Source organism: Camelus bactrianus, chromosome 34 (assembly GCF_048773025.1).
Source record: "Camelus bactrianus isolate YW-2024 breed Bactrian camel chromosome 34, ASM4877302v1, whole genome shotgun sequence".
NCBI lineage: Eukaryota > Metazoa > Chordata > Mammalia > Artiodactyla > Camelidae > Camelus > Camelus bactrianus.
Window position 1 is genome coordinate 5,575,140 of NC_133572.1, and position 20,250 is coordinate 5,595,389.

The window sequence follows — 20,250 nt, forward strand, 5'->3', positions numbered from 1 at the left end:
CAGTGCCTGGCAGTGTCTGATACATAGCTGGTTTTGAACCAAACCAGAATGAGAAGAAGTCAATGACGTATGCTGGACAAATTCTAAATATACCAGATCTTTGGAATGTTTTTAAAGGTATCTATGCCAATGTTATGATCCTGGGAAAATGTTTCACACTCACCACCTGGGTTTTTCCAGCCATAAGGTGAAACATAAATCTGCTCTCCAGACCTACCAGGGAAACTACCTGTCTGTGAAAATGCTACCACTTTCTCCTTAATACCCTGAGGCATTTAACATTTGAAAGTAAAATTTTCCTTCAATCTACCTTCCTAGAAAAGTTGAAAAGATAGATGCAATTAGTGAATAGATGTCCTCTACATCCAGTGAATGAAAAATAAGATGTGTAAGTATGGAGGGTCCTTTAAAAACTGATCCAGCAATCCCACTCCTGAGCATATATCTGGAAAAAAAATGAAAACTCTAATTCAAAAAGATACATGCACCCCAATGTTCATAGCAGCACGATTTACAATAGCCAAGACATGGAAACAACCTAGATGTCCATCAACAGATGAATGGATAAAGAAGATGTGGTATATATGGGGAGAGAGTATGGCTCAGTGGTGGAGTGTGTGCTTAGCATGCACAAGGTCCTGGTTCAATCCCCAGTACCTCCATTAAAAAATTAAAAAATAAATAGCTATTTTGTGGTTGGCTTTATTCCTTTGATAACTATGTTAAGTTTAAAAAGCTGAAGCTCTAAACTGTTCTTAGAAACAATGAAAAGTACATATATGTAAATGTTTTAAATGTGCAATATATTGTATATATGTATTTATATGCAATATATTATATATGTGCAGTCAAATTGTAAATTCTACCTAATAAAACTAAAAATGAAAAAATAAAAATAAAACATTTTCAATAAATAAATAAATAAACCTAATTGCCTCATTCCCAAAAAATTTAAAAGAAGAACGATATGTTATGTATACAATGGAATATAACTCAACTATTAAAAAGAATGAAATAATGCCGTTTGCAGCAATATGGGGGGGTCTAGAGATTATCATACTACATAAGTGAAGTAAGTCAGAGAAAGACAAATACATCACTTACATGTGGAAAATGATACAAATGAACTTATTTACAAAATAAAAATAGAATTAACTGACATAGAAGACAAATCTATCGTTACCAGAGGGGAAGAAGGGGACATGAATTAGGAATTTGAGATTAACAGATACACACTGCTATGTATAAAATAAATAACAAGAACCTACTGTATCGCACAGGGAACTATATTCAATATCTTGTAGTAACCTATAATGAAAAAGTATATATACACACATACATAACTGAATCACTTTGCTGTACACCTGAAACATTGTAAATCAACAATACTTCAATTTTAAAAAACTATTAAAAAATAGTAAGGTGCCAGAGCACAGGAAACTATATTCAATATCTTGTAATAACCTATAATGGAAAAGAATCTGGAAAATATATATATGTGTGTGTGTGTGTGTGTGTGTGTGTATAACTGAATCATTCTGCTGTACACCTGAAACTAACACAACATTGTAAAGCACTCTACTTCAATAAAGATACATTTAAAAAGGGGGGGGGGGTGTAAGGTGTTTTTAACCTACAGTCTGTGATTCCAGAGTAGGAAGAACTTACTATTTGAGAGTGCTGAGAGATACCATCTACACTGTATAAATTATGGAATCCGTAGTTGCTTGCTTCCCGGGACAAATGTGTACATATTTCTTCTAGACCCGACATTTTCTTAAAACTAACATTGTCTGAAAATTGCTCTTCAAAATTGAAGGAATACCAGGACTTCCCGGTGGTAGTGTAACTATCCCCACTGCAAGAGCCCGCCAGGCCTACTGGTCAAGATTCAGCAGCAGGTGCCTTCTGTTTATCCCATCTTCTTGTAATTTTTCTGGCTTATCTCGGTCAGATAGTTTACAGGGAACAATATTATGCTGGCGCTTCAGTATCATGATGACCATTTTGGAGAAAGAAGGGGAGGAACAGGAGGCAGCTGTATTTGCAGTAATAAAAGTACCACGGGAAAATTACGACTAAGCAGTAATAGTCCTAGCATAATAAGATGTATATTGCTTGTGCCAAAGTTGGTGGGCGGGGGCGAGGGAGGAGGGAGGTGTTAAAATTGTTGTCGAGAATTGTTTTGTCTGAGCTTCCGGGCGCGGCGGTTACGCGGCTGGGGGAACCGTTGGCGTGGTGGTGGCCCGGGAGTCCCCGCCGCGTGGGAGGAGGACCAGGAGCGTGTGAGCATGAGCGAGGCAGAAGGGGACACCCTGATATCAGTGGATTATGACGTTTTTGGTAAGGTACAAGGGGCGTTTTTCTGCAAATATACTCTGGCTGAAGGTAAAAAGCTGGGATTGGCTGGATCTGGAACTTTGACCGGGGCTCAAGGCGAGGACAATTGCGAGGTCCCATCTCCAAAGTCCATCATATGCAGGAAAAGCTTGAGACCCGAGGAGGTCCCAGATCGCACGTGGACGAGCAGACGTCTACAAGGAGAAAGTCATCTTCAAGCTGAATTACTCAGATTACCGACTTGTAAAATAATGGCCAGAATTTAAATTTTCCAAGATAAACTCAGTGGTTCTTTCTTTCTTTCTCTTTTTTATTGTTAAGAGAGAGAGAACTATTCTGCGTTCAATAGTAGAACTTGTCAGTAAGTTATTTTAGTATCAGATATTTGGTTATTACTGTATTTTATATGTATGATGGAAGGATTACAACGATATACAATTCTAATCAATAAAAACACATTGGAATCTTCAAAAAAAATTGTTTATGAGCAAAAAGGGCATTTAGTTCCTAGTGATGTTAAATGAATGATGTGGAAACACACAGTATTATTTTTAGGTTAATAATGTATACACTTAAAGCACTGACTTCCCTGTGATGGTGCCCAGTAACACCAAAGCAGAAACTGTCCCTGAGGGGACCAGAGCCCTACTGTTGCTAACAGAGCCTCAGTAGCCTTCAGTGACCAGGAGCTAGAAAGTGGATACTAGAACACTGCTGCAAAAACCCCAACATCTCATGACCATGCTGGCCAGCGGCAACGGCCAAAGCAGCCCAGAGAAGGCCCCCACCTCCCTTCTACTTTTCAAGTCTCTTGGATGTGCAAATTATTGATAGATCACAATTTACAACTAGACCCCTAGCTGCAAGAGAATCTGGGATATATAGTGTTTGGTCTTACAGCTTCTGCAGGCATATAAAAAGGAGGTAGACTTTTCACTAAGACTGCACATAAAGCAGACGGAAGTCCCCGCCCCTCCCAAAGCTGAAGTCAAAGCAAGGGCTTTGAAGGCTAAAAAAGCAGTGCTGAAAGGCAACCACAGCCACAAAAAAAAGAAGATCCAGGCGTCACCCAACTTCTGACAGCCCAAAACACTGCGGCTCAGAAGGCAGCCCAAAAACCCCCAGAAAAGCTTCCCTAGGAGAAACCAGCTTGACCACTAGCCATCATCAAGTTCCCCCTGAGCACCGAGTCAACCATGAAGAAGACAGAAGACAGCAACACACTTGTGTTCATTGTGGATGTCAAGGCCAGAAAGCACCAGATCAAACAGGCTGTGAAGAAGCTCTATGACACTGACGTAGTTAAGGTCAACACCCTGAGCAGGCCTGATGGAGAGAAGAAGGCATATGTATGACTGGCTCCTGACTATGATGCTTTAGATGCTGCCAGCAAAATTAGGATCATCTAAACTGAGTCTAGCTGGCCAATTCTAAATATAAAAATTTTCACCATAGAAAAAGAAAAAAGGAGGTAGAATGTGATTCAGCCATAACCATCACAAGTGTACGTGTATCTGCATGTCAAGGATTCCGAGCCAGAAGCAGTACGAGAATGAGACAGAAGTTTGTCTCATATCTTTTCATTTTATAAACCAACAGGGGCAGAAGGGGAAATAGAGAACTTTTTATATCATCACAGAAAGACATTACCAACTACCACCGACTGTAGCCATCATTTCATAAAAGAAGTAACAGTTTTTACACCAAAAAGGTGGGAAGATTATACTCTCAGAATTGAAGAGCTGGATAAATATAACTTAAAGGAAAACACTATGTGGTCCTTTCCTTTCTCAGTGAACACTTTGTTCCAGTGTGGCAGGGCTATGAAACCACCGAAGTAGTGGTTTCACTGCCCCTTGCAAGGAATAGGCAGCTTCTTACCCAGTCCTGCTTAGGACCTGCCAAATAAACAGAAGGAGTCACCTTAACCACCGGGCTTTCATTTATTGCTAACTAAAATTAGGATTACAAGTAAATATTAACATTTAAGAAAGGAGGGGAAAAGGTATGGAAGAAACAGTTTCTAAAAGAAACATATACAGTAGTCCCTCTCTAGCAGATTTGATTTCTGAGGTTTCAGCTACCCACAGTCAACCACTGTCTGCAAATATATTAAAGGGGAAATTCCAGAAATAAACAATCCACAAGTTTTAAACTGTGCCCCCTTCTAAGCAGCATCATGAAATCTCGAGCCACCCCGCTCCATCCTGCCTGGGACATGAATCATCCCGTTTTCTAGCATATCCACCCCGAATTCACTACCTGCCTGTTAGTCACTCAGCAGCTTGGCAGAGTTATCAGATGTAGTCACAATATCACGTTCATGTAGCTTTTATTACAAGATATTGTTATAAGTTCTATTTTATTATTAGTTATTGTTATTAATCTCTTACTGTGAAGAAATTATAAATTAGACTCTATCATAGGTAAGTATGCGTAGGAAAAAACATTGTGTATGAAAGGTCTGGTACAATCCGTGGTGTCAGGCATCCCCTGGTCTTGGGAAGTATCCCCCATAGATAAGATGAAACTATTGTGATAATAAAAATTCTTAATTAAAAAAATAAGAAAGATTAGCTCCTAGTTCCCCTCTGGTTCTGAAAGTCTGTTATTTAATTTTTTTTCTAGACTCCTAATAACCTTCTGCCTGCACTTCAACTTGTAGACTTATGCCAGCTCTAACTATATCAATTAGTCTTGTTTGGCAGCCCAGATTTAATAAGGAAAAACACAGATTTTCTTTTTCAGGGTTGGGGAGAGTACAGCTCAGTGGTAGAGCGCATGTTAGCATGCACAAGGTCCTGGGTTCATCCCCAGTACCTCCATAAATAATCTTTTTTCTACATCATTGTTTGTTCAAAAGCATCCATAGCTACCAGTCATCAATAAGACATAATACATGCTATTCAGCTTGGCATTCAAGGCCCTCCTCAGCCTGATCCCAACCCATATTTCCCACAATTCCTGCCCCCAAAATGACTGCCATCGCCTAAACAGGAACCTTTATTTCTGTTACCATTTTCCCCATTTCCCCCCATTTCATTTCAACAAATATTCACTGAGCTTATTAATCAACTGCTATGTGCCAGACTTTGTGTGAGAAACTTCAAAGATGAATCTGGCTCAGCCCTGGCTAGCGTGAACACCCAGCCCAGGCTGCCCAAGACTGTCTCAGAGTTAGCGCTAGAAGTACCTTGTCCTGAGAAACCCCTCAGTCCTGGAAAAGCTGAGACAGTTGATCCCCCTGCTCCCTGCCGACAAGAAAGTGCGAGGCTCTTAAGATCCCGCCTGACTCACAAACTCTGCCTAGATGCATATTCTTTCCCCCAACTTTCTTCCAAAGTAATTATTTTGGCCTTGCCTAACAATTAGCATAGAATCAAAGACTACTCCTGAGCAATGACTTTTATTTGTACCACCGCCTAGGTTATCAACTCCTGGAAGGCAGAGACAACTTTCCAGGATTTCGCAGTGCCTACGAGTGCCTTAATATGCCAAATAGTGACTATAAAATCAATGTATGTTGCATTGAATAGAGGAGAACTTGGACAAATTAATAAAAGTTCAGGCTTTTTTTAATTAAAAAGTTTTATTGACACAACATTGTAAACTGATTATACTTCGATAAAAATGTATGTACAAAAAAATGTTTTTAAATGCATATGAAAAAATGTTCGGTTGGATGACTGTTTCTACAAAGTTAACAGCACCCAGACAAAGTTACAGAACATACCCCAGAGATCCTGGTGTCCCCTCCCAGTCACAACCCCCAAAATGGTAACCACAATTTATAGATTTTTGACACCATAGAACAGTTTTGCCTGTTTTTGAATTTTTTATGTAAGTGGAATCATTTGGTCTGCTCTCTTTTGCACCTGGTTCTTTCACTCAACTTTGTGAGAGTCATCCACATAATTGCACCTCACTGTAGCACGTTCATGCTCATTGCTGTGAAATATTCCCGTGTGTGAACATACCACAACGTAATTATCCATTCTTAATGGATAGCCACATTATTTCCAGCCTGGAAGTGTTATAAATACTGCTGAGATGAATATGCTAGTACCTGCTTTTTGATGAACATGTGTATGCATTTCTGTTGCATACATAACTAGGGGTGGAATTGTGGGGTCATAGGGCAGGCTTATGTTCCATTATAATAAACATTGCAAAAGTTTTCCAAAGTGCACCAATTTATCAATTTATATCCCCATTAACAGAGAGAATTCTGGATGCTCTATCTCCCCTCCCACATTTGGCATTTTCTTTTTCTTTCCTTTTCCTCCTTCATTTTAACCATCCTGGTGGGTGTGCGGTGGACTCCCGTGTGGTTTTAATTTGGAGTTCCCCGATGATCAGTTCAGTTGCACACCTTTTCATGACTTTATTGGTCACTGGAGTATTCTCTTTTGAAAAGTGTGGTGTATTCCTTTTTTAAAAAAGCCTTGTCACTATTCACTCAACCCTTACTAAAGCCCACGCTATCATGATGAGTCTCCAAATAATTCCAAGTTCGCTTGGGGTCGGGTGGGAGGCGGGCAACCTCTCCGAACACCGTTTCCTCGCTTGCCCTCCCCCACTCCCCCAAGAGCACCAATCAGGCAGCGGGGGACGACATTTATGATTCCTAACCCCAAATCTTAAGAGTCCTTTCCAAGAGGTGGAGGGAAAGGCAGCTGGGGCTTTTCATCAAAAAAGAGCCACTGGGTCCTAAAGAACTACTGGAAACTGGCCTCGGCCTTCTCAGCCCTGACTCTGGCCCAGCCCGCAGAGATATCTGGGGTCACCGGCTCCGGGCCGAGGAGGCGTTGAGGGGGACCGGTATCTCTTAAAGCAGAAACGTCAACACCCTCTTAAGGGCGGCGTTAAGGATGGTGGGGCCCAGAGCTGTTTCCCCGTGAAGGGTTCCCCGCGCTCCCGGCGAAGCCGCAGGGGGCGCCGGGTGGGCTGCGTGGTGGGCGGCGGCCCCGCCGGGCGGTTGGGCGCGAAGGTGAGAAGCGGGGCTGGGGCCGCGGTAGGGGGGACCCGCGAGCGCGACCCGAGCTCCCGCCGCGGGTGGGCGCCTGCGTCCTGCGTCCGGAGGGAGCCGGACCCACGAGTCACGTTGCACTCCCGCGTCAACGGATCGTTCAAAGCAGAACCCTGGGCGTCTCGTAGCTGCGCGGGGGTCCTAACGGCCGCGCTGCGGGGCGGGCGGAAGCGCGGGGGCGCCATCACTGTTACCCCCGGGCGCGGCGGCCTGGGACCGGCGGAGCGGCGTCGGGGTCCCGGAGATGGGCGGTTGAGTGGAGCCGCTGGGCCCAACCGCAGTTGCCCGGTCCGGGTGGAGGGTGCGCAGCGCTGTGCCGTCCCGGTGGCCGGCAGGCGGGAGGACGAGCCTCCGAGCTGGGCTCTGCTGGAGGTGGGTGGTGACTCCCAGCTGGGCTGGACTAAGGGACAGGGGGTCCTGGGGCTCTGGAGAAACTAGCTAGTCGTCTCAGAGTCCTGGGGAGAATATTTGTTGTTTCCTGAGCGCCTACCGTGTACGAGCCCTGCTCCAGGTGCAGGGGATCCCACCGTGAACGAGGTGGGCAATGGCCCTGCCCTCCTGGAGCTTATAATCTAGGGAAGCTATAGACAAGAAAATGCGTGGATGTATGGTAACATGCCAGACACTGATAAATCTTACGAAGGAAACATGTAGTAAGAAATGAGGAGGGGACTGGCATAGTAAATTGGGGGAAGGAGAAGGAGTGGGTCTGAGGAAGTGTCTTTGGAGCAGGGACCTGAAGAAGGTGAGAGGGGGCCCCAGGGAAACAACCTAGGCCAAGGGAGCTGTGCCGGCCAGAAAAAGATCCCTACCCAGGATTTCAGTGCTATGCACCTGAGTAGCTCTGTAGGTTTTTGCAAGATGAAAATTGGTATTTCTTTAGAAAATTATGGCTCATTCATTCATGCAGTGCAAGTGGCACCTCACTTTTCAAGAAAAGTGTGTTTATTGGAGTGAGAAGACTTGTGGGGTTTTTGTTTTTGTTTTTTCCGGAATGAGAGTGACCTGGAAGACAAGAGCTATCAGACAGAGGAAAGGGGAGAGATGAGGCTGGGGTGGGAAGGTTGTAGAGAAATGAAAAGGAAAGGGTGATAAGGAGTCTATGGACTAGTAAAGGAAATGGTCTGTCTGAATTCTCCCCCTCCTCTTAATAAACTGGAAATAACACTAGTGCTTCACGGTACATCTCAGTCCATCTCCAGAACTACACATCCAAGACAGGAGAGCTGGTACAGGAGAAGACACTCAAACTTGACAGCTGGTGAAGCAGAATCATGATTTCTGACTCCACTGCAGCTCACGGAGGCAGTTGAGTTGAGGCTCAGGTGAAGCTATGAGGAGGTGGCTTATCTCAAATACTTTCTAATTTTGTAAGGCAAAATAGGCAAGTTAAATCACAGACTTTTATAATAGCAAGTTCACCTAATCCCTGCTCATTTTGCTGATGGGGACACGGTGCTAGTTGGTGACAGCAATGACTCAAAATATAGAGATTTCATTTTCACCATCCTTTTCCCTTTGCTCTTCTTTTACTTGATAAAAGTCTTCCCATTGGCTACTGAACAAGTGGAAAGAGCTTTGTTGAGGACCCCAGAACTGAGTTCATCTCAGATGTTAGAATTATATGAGCTTTCACCTTCTTCCACAAGTATTTATTGGCGTGCTGTTGGGTTGGGGGCTAAGTCAGAGCCTCATGTCTCAAGGAGCTTAAGTAGATAAAGCGAATAAATAACTAGCCAATTACAATTCACAGGAAGCAGTACCTCGAAGAAGAATTGGAGGGAGAGTCAATTCTTAGTATAGCAGAGAGATGGAGAGCAGCAAACAGGATGTGAGTATTAAGAATTTATGTCAGATTGATGTCAAATTGTTTTGTCATGATTATGTTAATAATCTCAATAGCTATCATCTTCCTAAATTTTCGTTGTCTTACTAATGTGGACCTACCTAGGGGGCTGTGGGAAAGACTGTTACTGCCAGTAGATTTAGTACATTTCCCATATTGTCTCCCTTTTCAGATGTTTGTGGCATTTTGTGCTTTAACATCAAGAACAATAAGAACGATAAAATATCCATGTTCAGCACTGTAATTGCAAACAGGCCTTAGTAAACTATATACAACTGGATGAGGGGGAATTTCCTTGAAAACTGCCATAGCTGTAAAGGTGGGAGGAGTAACATAGAGTCATATCGGAATGTGCACAATAATAAGAACTACTTGTACAGAGCAGACTCTAGAGTGTAATTGGGTCATATTACTTGCAAAGCATGGTGATGAAGATCCAAGAAAGGTCTTAAGGGATTTGTGGATGGGGATGGGGGCAGGGTGAGCATCACCTGCTGGCTGAATCAGTATTGCCTGGAGTCAAGGGTTTACCACATGTAGTCACATCTCAAAATCAAAAATTCTCAGGGAATTCACAGGAATCTTGAATGGTTGTCTTCTCAGACTGCCAGATTTTTTTCCTGATCTTTTTAAGGCTCATACTAAGCAACAGAGCTGGGAGAAGAGCAGGGGGAGCAACTGCTTTTTCTTAGTACATTTTTCCCAAAATGCATCTTTTGGAAAAGTCCTAAAAGTCAACACATTTTTAAAGATGGTACATTTACATGACAATTGATAAGGCTATTTTTCCAGAAAGGCTTTGTTGGGAGCACTATGAGGACAAGATGTGACAGGCAGAAATCAGGGGACGAGTGGTCCTCTTGTTAAGTGTGTTCACTCCCCTACCGATCAGATCAAGAACAATCAAGAACAAAGTCACTGTGCCCCCTGCCCACCCCAGCTCTCCACCAAGCTCTCCCTACTGTGTATTTATTTAATTTGCTTATTAATTTTGACTATTTAAGACTAGGAGGTACTGTGTGTTCCATTTCAAAACATAGGGTAGTCTATTTCTGTTGTTTGTGGGTTTCCTAAATGTGCCAACCTTATCATTATTAAGATATCATATATCATTGTTGTAGTTGTTATTTTATTTAAAAAGAGACACATGCCTGTGAAACATCTCAGTAATCAAGAAATTAAAGGACAAAGTCTGCTGAATTTTAGTGGGACATTAAGGGTAAGCAAAGGTTTAAGATGGTTGTTGCTGTTGCTATTGGCATTAAAATAAGTGGTTTTACATCAACTATACCTCAGCAATAACAGAAAGAAACCAAAAATCCCAGTGATTTTACTTTTGACAATGCCATTTAGGTAGCCACATACATGTGGCTGTGAGTTTGTCCTATTTCGTACCTATTGACCAGACACTATGATTGACTCTTTGGGTAACATCTGTCTTTGCTGATTATTGTGACAACTAAAAATAACATAATATATTCTAGTACTTGGCAAAGCATTTCACTGTAAAGGGAAAAAAAACCTAGTTTTTCTGCACACCAAGCAGTTCTCTGTGGTACCAGCTGGATGTCCTACAGTTTAACTCAGTTCTAACCAGAGATGGCATCGGATCCCACAGGTAAGGGCTCAGTCTCACAGTCTGCACCCCCAGCCCACCACGCGCGCACACACACACACACTTGAGATGCCAGTCGCAAGCCCAGGTTATCCTGTGCTTCGAACCAACCAGCTATAGATCAGATTACAACGACCCTCTCCTTGGGTTCGATTAATTTGCTGATATGAATCACAGAACTCAGGGAAACACTTCTGTTTACCAGTTTACTAAAAGATATGATAAGGAATACAAGCAAACAGCCAGATAAAGAGATACATGGGGGCAAGTTCTGGGAGAGTTCCATACATAGGAGTGTCCGTCCCCAGGGAGGTAGGGTGCTCACCCTCCTGGTGTGATGTGTTTACCAGACCTCCTACTGTTGAGATTTTATGGAGGCTTCCTCTTGTAAGCATGATCAATTATTAACTCCATTTCCGGCCCCTCTCCCCTCTCTGGAGGATGGGCGATGAGGCTGAAAGTTCCAAGCTGCTAATCATGGCTTGGTCTTTCTGGTGACCAGCCCCCATCCTTGAGACATCCAGGAGCCCACCCAGAGTCCCTTCACTAGAACAAAAAATAGTCCTGGTGCTCTTGTCACTTAGGACTTTATAAGGTTTTTAGGAGCCCTGCGTCAGGGACCTGGTGAAAAACAGGTATTAGACCAAGAGATGGTCCCAGTGTTCTTATCACTTAATTATGAGGGTTTTAGGAGATCTATGCCAGGAAACGGGGAGGCGGGGGACCAACATGTATTTTCTATTATCTCACAGTGCCGTAGAAAAGATGTTAAGTAATTGGGAATTTATTATTATTTGCATACATTGATTTGTGAGGCACCTGTTATTTGAAAACAAAGTTGAAGATCTTGAGACAAGTTTTCAAGGTTATACAACTAGTGAGCACTATAGCTGGCCTGCGACCGGCGTCTTTGTGCCACAGCTCTTTGCTCCGCTCTGCGCTGTTCCCCTGCAGACAGCTCAGGAGGTTCAGAATTCAAGAGCGACCAGCAGAGATCAATTATTGTGTGGGAAAGATAGCCTACATTGTTATCCACATATTGAATTTCAGTTCAGGGTCAAGAAGAGATTGGGAAGGAATTCGGAGTTAGAAAACAAATGTAAAGATTTTCAGACATCCTCTGTAACCCTCAGCTTGATATATTGAGAAAAACCACGGAGGTCAAATGACACACCCACATTACACAGCTCATGACAGGAATCGGACATACTGTTCTCTTTTTCAAGCATTGTTCCTCCAACAAAACATTTTACGGGACAGTAAGTAGGATTATTTTTTTCTGGAAAGATGTGATTTCCACATAGTTCTCTATGACTCACTTATTCATTCAAATATTTCTTGAGTGATATTACATGCCAGGCACTGTTGGTGCCTGAGGCTGCCCTCACAGCGCTTTCTCTAGTGAAGGAAGTGATAAATTCTATGAAGAAAAAGTAAGTAAGGGCACAGATGGTGGGGAGAGTGGCATATTCTAAATATTGTGGTCAGGGAAGGCCTCTCTAAAGTAAATTTGAGCAGAAACCAGGATAACAGTAAGGAGCCAGCCTTGAGAAGAAAGAGCGTTTCAGACAGAGGGAGTACGAAAAGGCCACGGAGAATAAGGATTTATCAGATCAGAGCAGGGGGCCAAGAAACTCTTCTGCAAAGATCCAGATAGCAAAAATTCTAGGCTTTGTGGGCCGCATGGTCTCTGTTACAGCTTTCCAACACTGCTATTATAAGTTAAAATAGCACAGACATTATGTAAATAAGTGGACAAGCTTGTGTGACCATGAAACTTTATTTTCAAAACAGAGGCTTAACATGAAAAGCACAAGCCCAGATAGACAGATAAGGCCTCACCAAAATGAAAAGCATTTGCTCTGCAAAAGACCCTAGAGATGATGAAAAGGTAGGCCACAGAAAAAATATTTACAAAGCACATATTGATGAAGGTCGTGCATCAAGAAAATAAGAAGCCCTTTTAACAAAACCCAGCAGTAAACTGTACTCAGACCAGTGTGGTATTAGCAGCAGTTTAGACATACAGATCAATGGAACACAACTGAGTCCTGAAATAAACCCCATGTGTCCATGTTCAGCTGACTTGTCAACAAAGATGGCAAGACCATTCAGTGGGGAATGGATAGTCTGTTCAATAAACGTTACAGGGACAACAGGATAGCCATATGCAAAAAAAAATATACAAAAATTAACTCAGAATGGATCAAAGACTTAAATGTAAGAGCTAAACCCACAGAACTCTTAGAAGAACACATAGATGCAAACTTTTGTGATCCTAGATTAGGCAGTGGTTTCTTAGATATGACATCAAAAGTATGAGCAACAAATTAAAGAATATCTTGGCGTTTTTGCTTTTTTTCTTGAGGGCTTATTCTACTTCCTGACTATAATGGGAATGCAATTAAAGTTTTGAGTCCTATAAGGAAAAAAAATAGAAAGAATAGTCATATTAGACTAATCTACATGACTTCATTTACATGACATGTTTAGAAGAGGCGAATCCATAAAGATAAAATGTAGATTAGTACTTGCCTAGGCCTGGGAGTTTGGGGAGAACTTTGAGAGTGAGTGCTAACAGGTGTGGGGTTCATTTTGGGGGTGATGAAGTGCTCCACAGTTAATTACAGTGGTGGTTGCACAGCTTTGTGAATATGCTGAAAACCACTGAATTGTACACTTTAAATGGTGAATTGTACAGTATCTGAGATATATCTCAATAAAGCCATTATTAAAAAAATACTCAACAGTTAAATAGAGAAAGTAAAAGTCATGGAGCAGACATTTCACTGAAGAAGGTATGCAGATGGCTTGGTCACGGGGATGGAGCCCTCATGAATGGGAAGAGGGTCTTTATAAGAAGAGCCCAGAGATCTAGCTTGCTCTCCCTCGGCCATGTGAGGACACAGTGAGAAGGTGGCCGTCTGGGAACCAGGAAAAGGACCTTAACTAGAACCCACCCATGCCGGCACCCTGACCTTGGACTTCCAGCCCTCAAAACTGTGAGAAGTAAATGTGTGTTGTTTAAGTCACCCAGTCTATACCACTCTGTGATGGCAGTGCAAACCAAGATAGGTCCCATTTATATACATTTTGTAAATGACAAGATTATAGGGATGAGGACAGATGAATAGGCACCACTGGTTGGGACTGGGAGAGAAAGGACCGCCTGTAAAGGAGAAACCTGAGGGATCCTCCTTTACTGCCGCTCCCTCTCTCCCGCCCCTCCCCCAGTCTTCCTTCTCCTTCTTTTTGGTGGCATCCTGCTGCTGCTGCTTCGCAGCTGGCTTGACCTGGTGCTTGTTGGCCTTGACCTCCACAATGAGCACAAGTATGTGTCTTCCATCTCCTTCGGGGCGCACTCCGGTAAGAGGGAACTTGCTGGCACCGAGAGGCCTGTTCCTCCTGGGGGCGTTCTTCCGGGGGTATCGGGCCACCTTCAGAGGCCCGTGTGTGGATGCCTTTCAGCGCTGCTTTCCTGGCTTTGGCTTTGGCTTTGGCTTTGAGAGGGACGAGGACTCCTTTACTTTCTGCACCATCTTTGTGAAGCAGGCAAGAATTTTTTAAATGAACACCTTGAGGGGGCAGGGCATAGCTCAGTGGTAGAGCGCCTGCTCCGCATTCATGAGGTCCTGGGTTCAATCCCTGGTACCTCCATTAAAAAAAAGAAAGAAACAAATAAAACTAATTGCCCCCCCCAAAATAAATTTAAAAATTAAAAAAAATTAATGAACACCTTGATATCCACCCTGCTTAAGAAACTGAATCTTGTACGTATTGTAAGACTCCGCTCTTGTGTCTCCCCATGCCAGAAGTATCTACTTTTCTGAATTTTGTCTTTATCTAAGGGGGAGTCTTGTTAAGAAATATTATGATAGTAGCAGAAATAGAAAGGGGAATTTTTTTTCCTATATAAGGGAACTACTTTTAGAACAAAATTCATGAGTAAGGTGAGAGGCAGAGGGACCCAGCTCTGCATGGAGGAGGGGCTAGTCTGAGAGGAAAGCAGGAGACAGTGAGGTCACCTTAACGGGAGGGAAGCTGAGTGTGTGGATGCTAATTCAGTCAGCTTAGTAGGCTTAGTAGTGAAGTAGGAGGTTTCTCTTCTTCAGTTTTTCAGTGAAATAAGAAATGAGATTATCAGCTAAGTGTGAGCAAGGACGGAGGAGATCTTGAAAATTTGAGGATCGGGGACAGGGTGTGAAATTGTTTTCTTGGACAGGAGGGAGTGAAATGATTTGGGAAAATAAGCTTTGCAGGGCAGAGCCCACCTGAGAGTATCATCTAAATTCAGTGGGAGACCAGACAGCTCGGCTGTGGATTTTCCTACAGCTACATTCTTGTTGGTGTTAGTGAATGCAAGCAAGCAGGGTAATTATAGTGGTATTTAACCAAGGGTTGGGGTTTGACCAAGGAATATAACAGGAGAGAAGGAAGTGCTAGGGAGCTGCAGGTTTATGCAAAGGAGTGTTTAGAGTGATAATTTAAATTGGGTGACATAGCAGGATGACGAGCAGTGAAAATGTGGGAGCGTTCAGAGCTTAGACATCCTACTTCTGTCAAGAAATTGTGGAGAGGAAGTGATGGTCAGTGTGAGATGCGAGAAATAAGAGGTTCTGGAAGGACTGCCTTTGTTATGAATGACCAGGGAGAGGATATCACCTTGAGAAGAAGTGACTGGAAAACAGGATGATTGGAAATGAGTGGATAAGGAGCTGAGAGGCCAGCACATGGTGTGAATTGTTTCCATGGATGATGAAGCCACTAGGAATGATGACAGGAGTTGTGTAACCAAGAGGATGAATCAGGCTTTTAAATTTCCAGGGAATGGGGAGGCGGGGGTGGGGGTGGACCCAGGAGATCAGCCGATGATTGCAATATCCTGGTGGCATGTGCTTCAGAGGAGCTGAGTCTTTGAGGGACTTAGAGGAGGAGGAACGGTTTGGAACAGGCCGTGTGGCGCTCCCTGAGAATTACAGACGAAATGCTGGACCTACTCCACGGCGCGTGAGACACTCTAACGCAGAAGGTCAGAAAAAAGGGATCATGGCGTTTACTCAGGACTTTGAAAGATGAAACGGATTTTGAGGGGAAAAGATTTGGAAAGATGTTTCCAGCCAGACAGAATGCAATTACTTAAGCCAAGGGAGCTCGCACTGGCGGTTCCACCCACGACAGATCTCTTGCCAATCCGCCCGCAGGCCTGTCGCCCGAGAGCGTGCCGGCGTAGCCGGACCTCGGCAGCAGCAGCCGCTAGGTGGCAGTGTGTGTCCTCGGGGCGCCTTCCTAGTCCCGTGGGCGGGCGGGCGGGCGGGGCCTGGAGCTGAGGAACCCGCAGAGGCGCATCGCGGCGGGCGAGTGACGGGCGAGTGACGCGCGGGCTGGGCTGGTGGATTCCCTTAGGCCTGAAAGCGTGGTCCTAGCTGGGAATCGGCGAGGCCCTCAAGAGAAACTTGAGAACATTTAGGGAAAAGATCAGGAGGAAGGTAAGAGGAAAGGCAGCCGTTCAGGATAGGGTGTGAGGGGGTCTAAGAAGGCAAGGCGGAAAGACGGACCCCCAGGGAGAGGAAGGCGCTGGCAGCCTTGCCGCCAGGTAGGGGCTGGGCACCAGAGAAAGACGAGAGCAGTGACCTTCCTTTTGGATTGTTTACTCGCAGAATCATTTTGAAAAACTGTTACCTGCCCCCCGCCCCATTTTAAAGTTTTTAAAATATTTTTAAAAATATTTAAATGCCTTTCAGGGATTAATTTCTGCTGTCTTGAATAGCACATACGTGCTTTCAGGGCTACTGTTAGCCTTTCCTGTGCCTTTGTGCAAATTAGGGAAAGATAACCTTCTGGGAAAAAGAGTGGGGCAGATCTTCAGGGGACGCAAGTCCCCTTGTGCAAAGAAAAGCTTCTCCTTCTGGCCGAGGAACAGGGCTCCCCAGCTGGTTGTGGACTGTATTTCAGGGTCCATTTCCCCCTGTTCTGCAAACACAGACACACACACACACACACACAAACACACGGCCTTGTAGACCTTTTTTCTTTTCGTAAAAACTTTGAATACATAGCTCATTCAGTTACATAGAACTGTAAACCTGTTCATGGGCACACCACTAAGCCAAATCAGACTTCTTTTTCTGCCAGAAAGAGCATTTCTTTTTTATTGAGATAAAAGTGTTAACTTCTGTCCCTCCACCAACCATCTTCTTTCTTCTAAGACAGACAGATGCTGCAGAACTTTGCTTACGGTGGTTTCTTTACCAGTTGATGTTTCTAAAACCTTAGCACATTTAAGAGTCACTCGGAAGGTTTGTTAATACAGATTTCTTGGTCCCGCCCTTCAGAGAGTCTGACCCAGCAGGTCTGGAGTGGAGCTGAAAATGCTCACGTCTCACCAGCTCCCAGGAGAGGCTGATGTGGCACATGCGTGGATGGTTCTGCCCTGAGCAGCAGGGGGAAGGCACCCCGCCTTTAACACTCCCCCTGCCCCCACCCCGTGTCACACTGACCGTCACCGCGCCCTCCCTCAGGGACTGTGCACTGTCTGATTGTGTGCAGCTTAGTAAAAACTTAAGATGGGTTGGAGGTAAACTCTTCTTTTAGAAAGTAGGAGAAAGTAGTGAAAAGAAAAGTGGGAAAGAGAAAAAAGAGCAACCAGGCACATTGTTAAGAAAAACAATTTTAGGAAGGAAAACAAATACTTCGTGTTGAAGATTTGGAAAATTATTCATTAAAAATGGATGGAGGAGGTCCAGCTGTATAGCACAGGGAACTATATTCAATTTCTTGTAATAACATATAATGGAAAAGAATCTGAAAAGAAAATAGATACATGTATGTATATGTATAACTGAATCACTTTGCTGTACACCTGAAACTAACATTGTAAATCAGATGTACTTCAATAAATTTTTTTTTTTTTTAAGCAGGGGGGTGAAGGGCTAGGGAGGGATGAGTCGGTGGAGCAGAGGATTTTTAAGGCAGTGAAACTACACTGTATGATACTATAGTGCCAGATGCAAGCCATTATACATTTGTCCAAACACACAGAATGTGCAACACCGAGAGTAAACCCCAGTGTAAACCATGGACTTTAAGTGATAAAGATGTGCCAATGAGGTTCATCACCCGTAACAAATATAACATTCTCCTGGGGGATGTTGATAATGGATCTTTAAAAAAACAAAAGATAGCCCAGTTTGAAGGCTACTGGATTAAAAATCATATGACCATAGTAGTCAGAATTTTACTTGTCAGATTTTACACTGAAAAATATAAAATTGTATGCAAAATGATATGGCTAATTAATTATAACTTATAGGCTGGTACTTCAAGAAGGAGCATTTGTGGCCTGGAAGGAATAGTGGTTTAGGGTCAGGAAGGCATGACAGCCAGATCAAAGAGTATATTACACAATCTATTTAGATTTCTTCTTATGGTCCCAGCACTGCTGATGCAGCCACTTGGGGGTGGGGGGAGAAGGTTATCAGAAAACAAATAGGAACTGAAATTGACATAACTGTCCTCAAGAGGATGCAAAGATGGGTTGCCTACCGTCCAGAGTGATGGTTGAGTGATCACTAGGAAGTGATGAAGTCGTGTTACTGACAGATGACACGCACTGAGTTCCTAAGCTCTGTGTAGAGGAAAATGCCTTTGAGGAAAGTTTGTCTGTGGATGAGCCATTGCGTGATCTCTGGCTCAAGGAATCCTCACTTCCTGTACTGTGTGGGACTCAGCACAGTAACAACTTTGTGCTTTACAGTTTCCAAAGAACTTTAATATATACTATTGAATCCTCCCAAAAACTCCAAGCCTGTCAATCACCATCCTACAGATCTAAACCTTAAAGCACAGCTCAGCCAAGGTCACACAGTTTGTAACAGGCCTTTCACTTTATATGATAAATTCTAACATCTGAAGCTGCCCAAATAAAGCCAGTTCTTTGTGTTCATGGAAGCTGTTGTATAACTAAACCACAATGACTTCAATATCCGCTAGCAGATTTCCTTTTCTAAGTATGTTTCATCTAATACTAAGTATTTTTTCTTTCTTTCCTTTTTTTTTTTTTTTTTTTTTTTTTTTTCATTTCTGTGGCTAAGACAGGACAGCAGGGGAAAATGAACCAGAAGTATGCAGGGCAACTAGGATTTAACTTTTTACAGTCTACACATGGATAATTGAAAATTATCATGTCGTATTCCTCAGCCTCAGGAGAAAGCAAAAAGAATTTTCATTTGATAACTGTGTTAGGTGCTTCCTCCACTTTATCTGATTTAATCTTCTTAACCTATGAGATGGAACAGAACTTTTAGCTACCTCTGCTTAGGGATGCCATATAAAATAGTTTTATGGTGTAGGTTATGTCCCAAACACTTCATGGGATATATTTATACTAGAAAAAAGTATTCCTTGTTTATCTGAAATTCACATTTAATGGCATTCTGTTTATTTGTATTTTTTAGGTTTTGCAATTCTTGTTTCTTTTATCCCTCATATTAAAAATAAATTACTTTCTTCAAAACACATTGCACAACTTAAACAAATTCCCCAGCTTATACTCTTTTGTCTTACTGATGTTTGGGCTGTAAGAGGGGCCAAAAGTTAGAGGCAAAATGTTGTTAACGTTTCAGATAGTTTTTATAGGAATCTACTGAAGGAACTGTAGGAAATTCCAGAAATTGAACTTCTATTTCCAGATTTATCCGTGGGTCTCAGGTCCTCAATCCTAATTTTAATTAAGAATTATTTAGTTCTCTTTACAAATCAACTTTGTGAATAGATATGTTGTTCAAATCCTACAACAAGAATCATAAAGATAGACAAGTTTCTCCTGCAGAGCACAGGGAACTATATATTCCATATCTTGTAGTAACCTATAATGAAAAAGAATCTGAAAACGAATATGTGTATGTATATGTATGATTGAAACCTGCTGTATACCAGAAACTGACACAACATTGTAAACTGACTATACTTCACTTTTTTAAAAAAGGAATTGTAAAATTTTAAAACTGGAAGGGATCTTGGAGATGATTGAATTCTTAGAGTTTCCAGAACCTAACTCTGACTCTTAAGCAAGAACCAGTGTCTCCAGGCAATGACAGGACTTTCAGTGGGGACTCCTGTACCTACTGCCTGGAGATATCAACCTACCTCACCTTTCCCCTTTTCTTGCCTAGGCTCTGTCCCAGACATTACCCCTTGTCTAAGTGCCCAACATTCCAAACATCTTTTGTTCTTAAATTATAGTGTTATCTATGGCTGCGCAGTGTTGGTGATAAGAGCCAAGCAGGAGAGAGAAAGTGACATGGAACAATTCCAGATGAAAAGAAACATGCCCCAGACCTGGGGAAACCTTTCGCTGAAAAACTCCTCAAGTGGGAGGAGGAAAATTCTTTGCAACATGGGAGAAAGAGAAGGAAAGGTTAA

At 42.9% G+C, this 20,250-nt stretch overlaps 1 protein-coding gene and 2 pseudogenes across 1 annotated transcript in view; all 3 read left to right on the plus strand.

Moving 5' to 3' along the window:
- The first annotated feature begins 2,183 nt into the window (after nucleotides 1-2,183).
- Nucleotides 2,184-2,592, plus strand: LOC105062170 (acylphosphatase-1 pseudogene; annotated as a pseudogene).
- A 489-nt stretch (nucleotides 2,593-3,081) lies between these two features.
- On the plus strand, nucleotides 3,082-3,749 carry LOC123614466 (large ribosomal subunit protein uL23 pseudogene; annotated as a pseudogene).
- A 3,534-nt stretch (nucleotides 3,750-7,283) lies between these two features.
- Nucleotides 7,284-20,250, plus strand: part of SLC2A3 (solute carrier family 2 member 3) — a 59,681-nt gene continuing 46,714 nt past the window's right edge. The window contains exons 1-2 of the mRNA XM_074357820.1: nucleotides 7,284-7,330; nucleotides 9,123-9,200. Of these exons, the coding sequence (XP_074213921.1) occupies nucleotides 9,180-9,200 (21 nt within the window). The 5' untranslated portion in view covers nucleotides 7,284-7,330; nucleotides 9,123-9,179. The remainder of the gene's footprint in view (nucleotides 7,331-9,122; nucleotides 9,201-20,250) is intronic.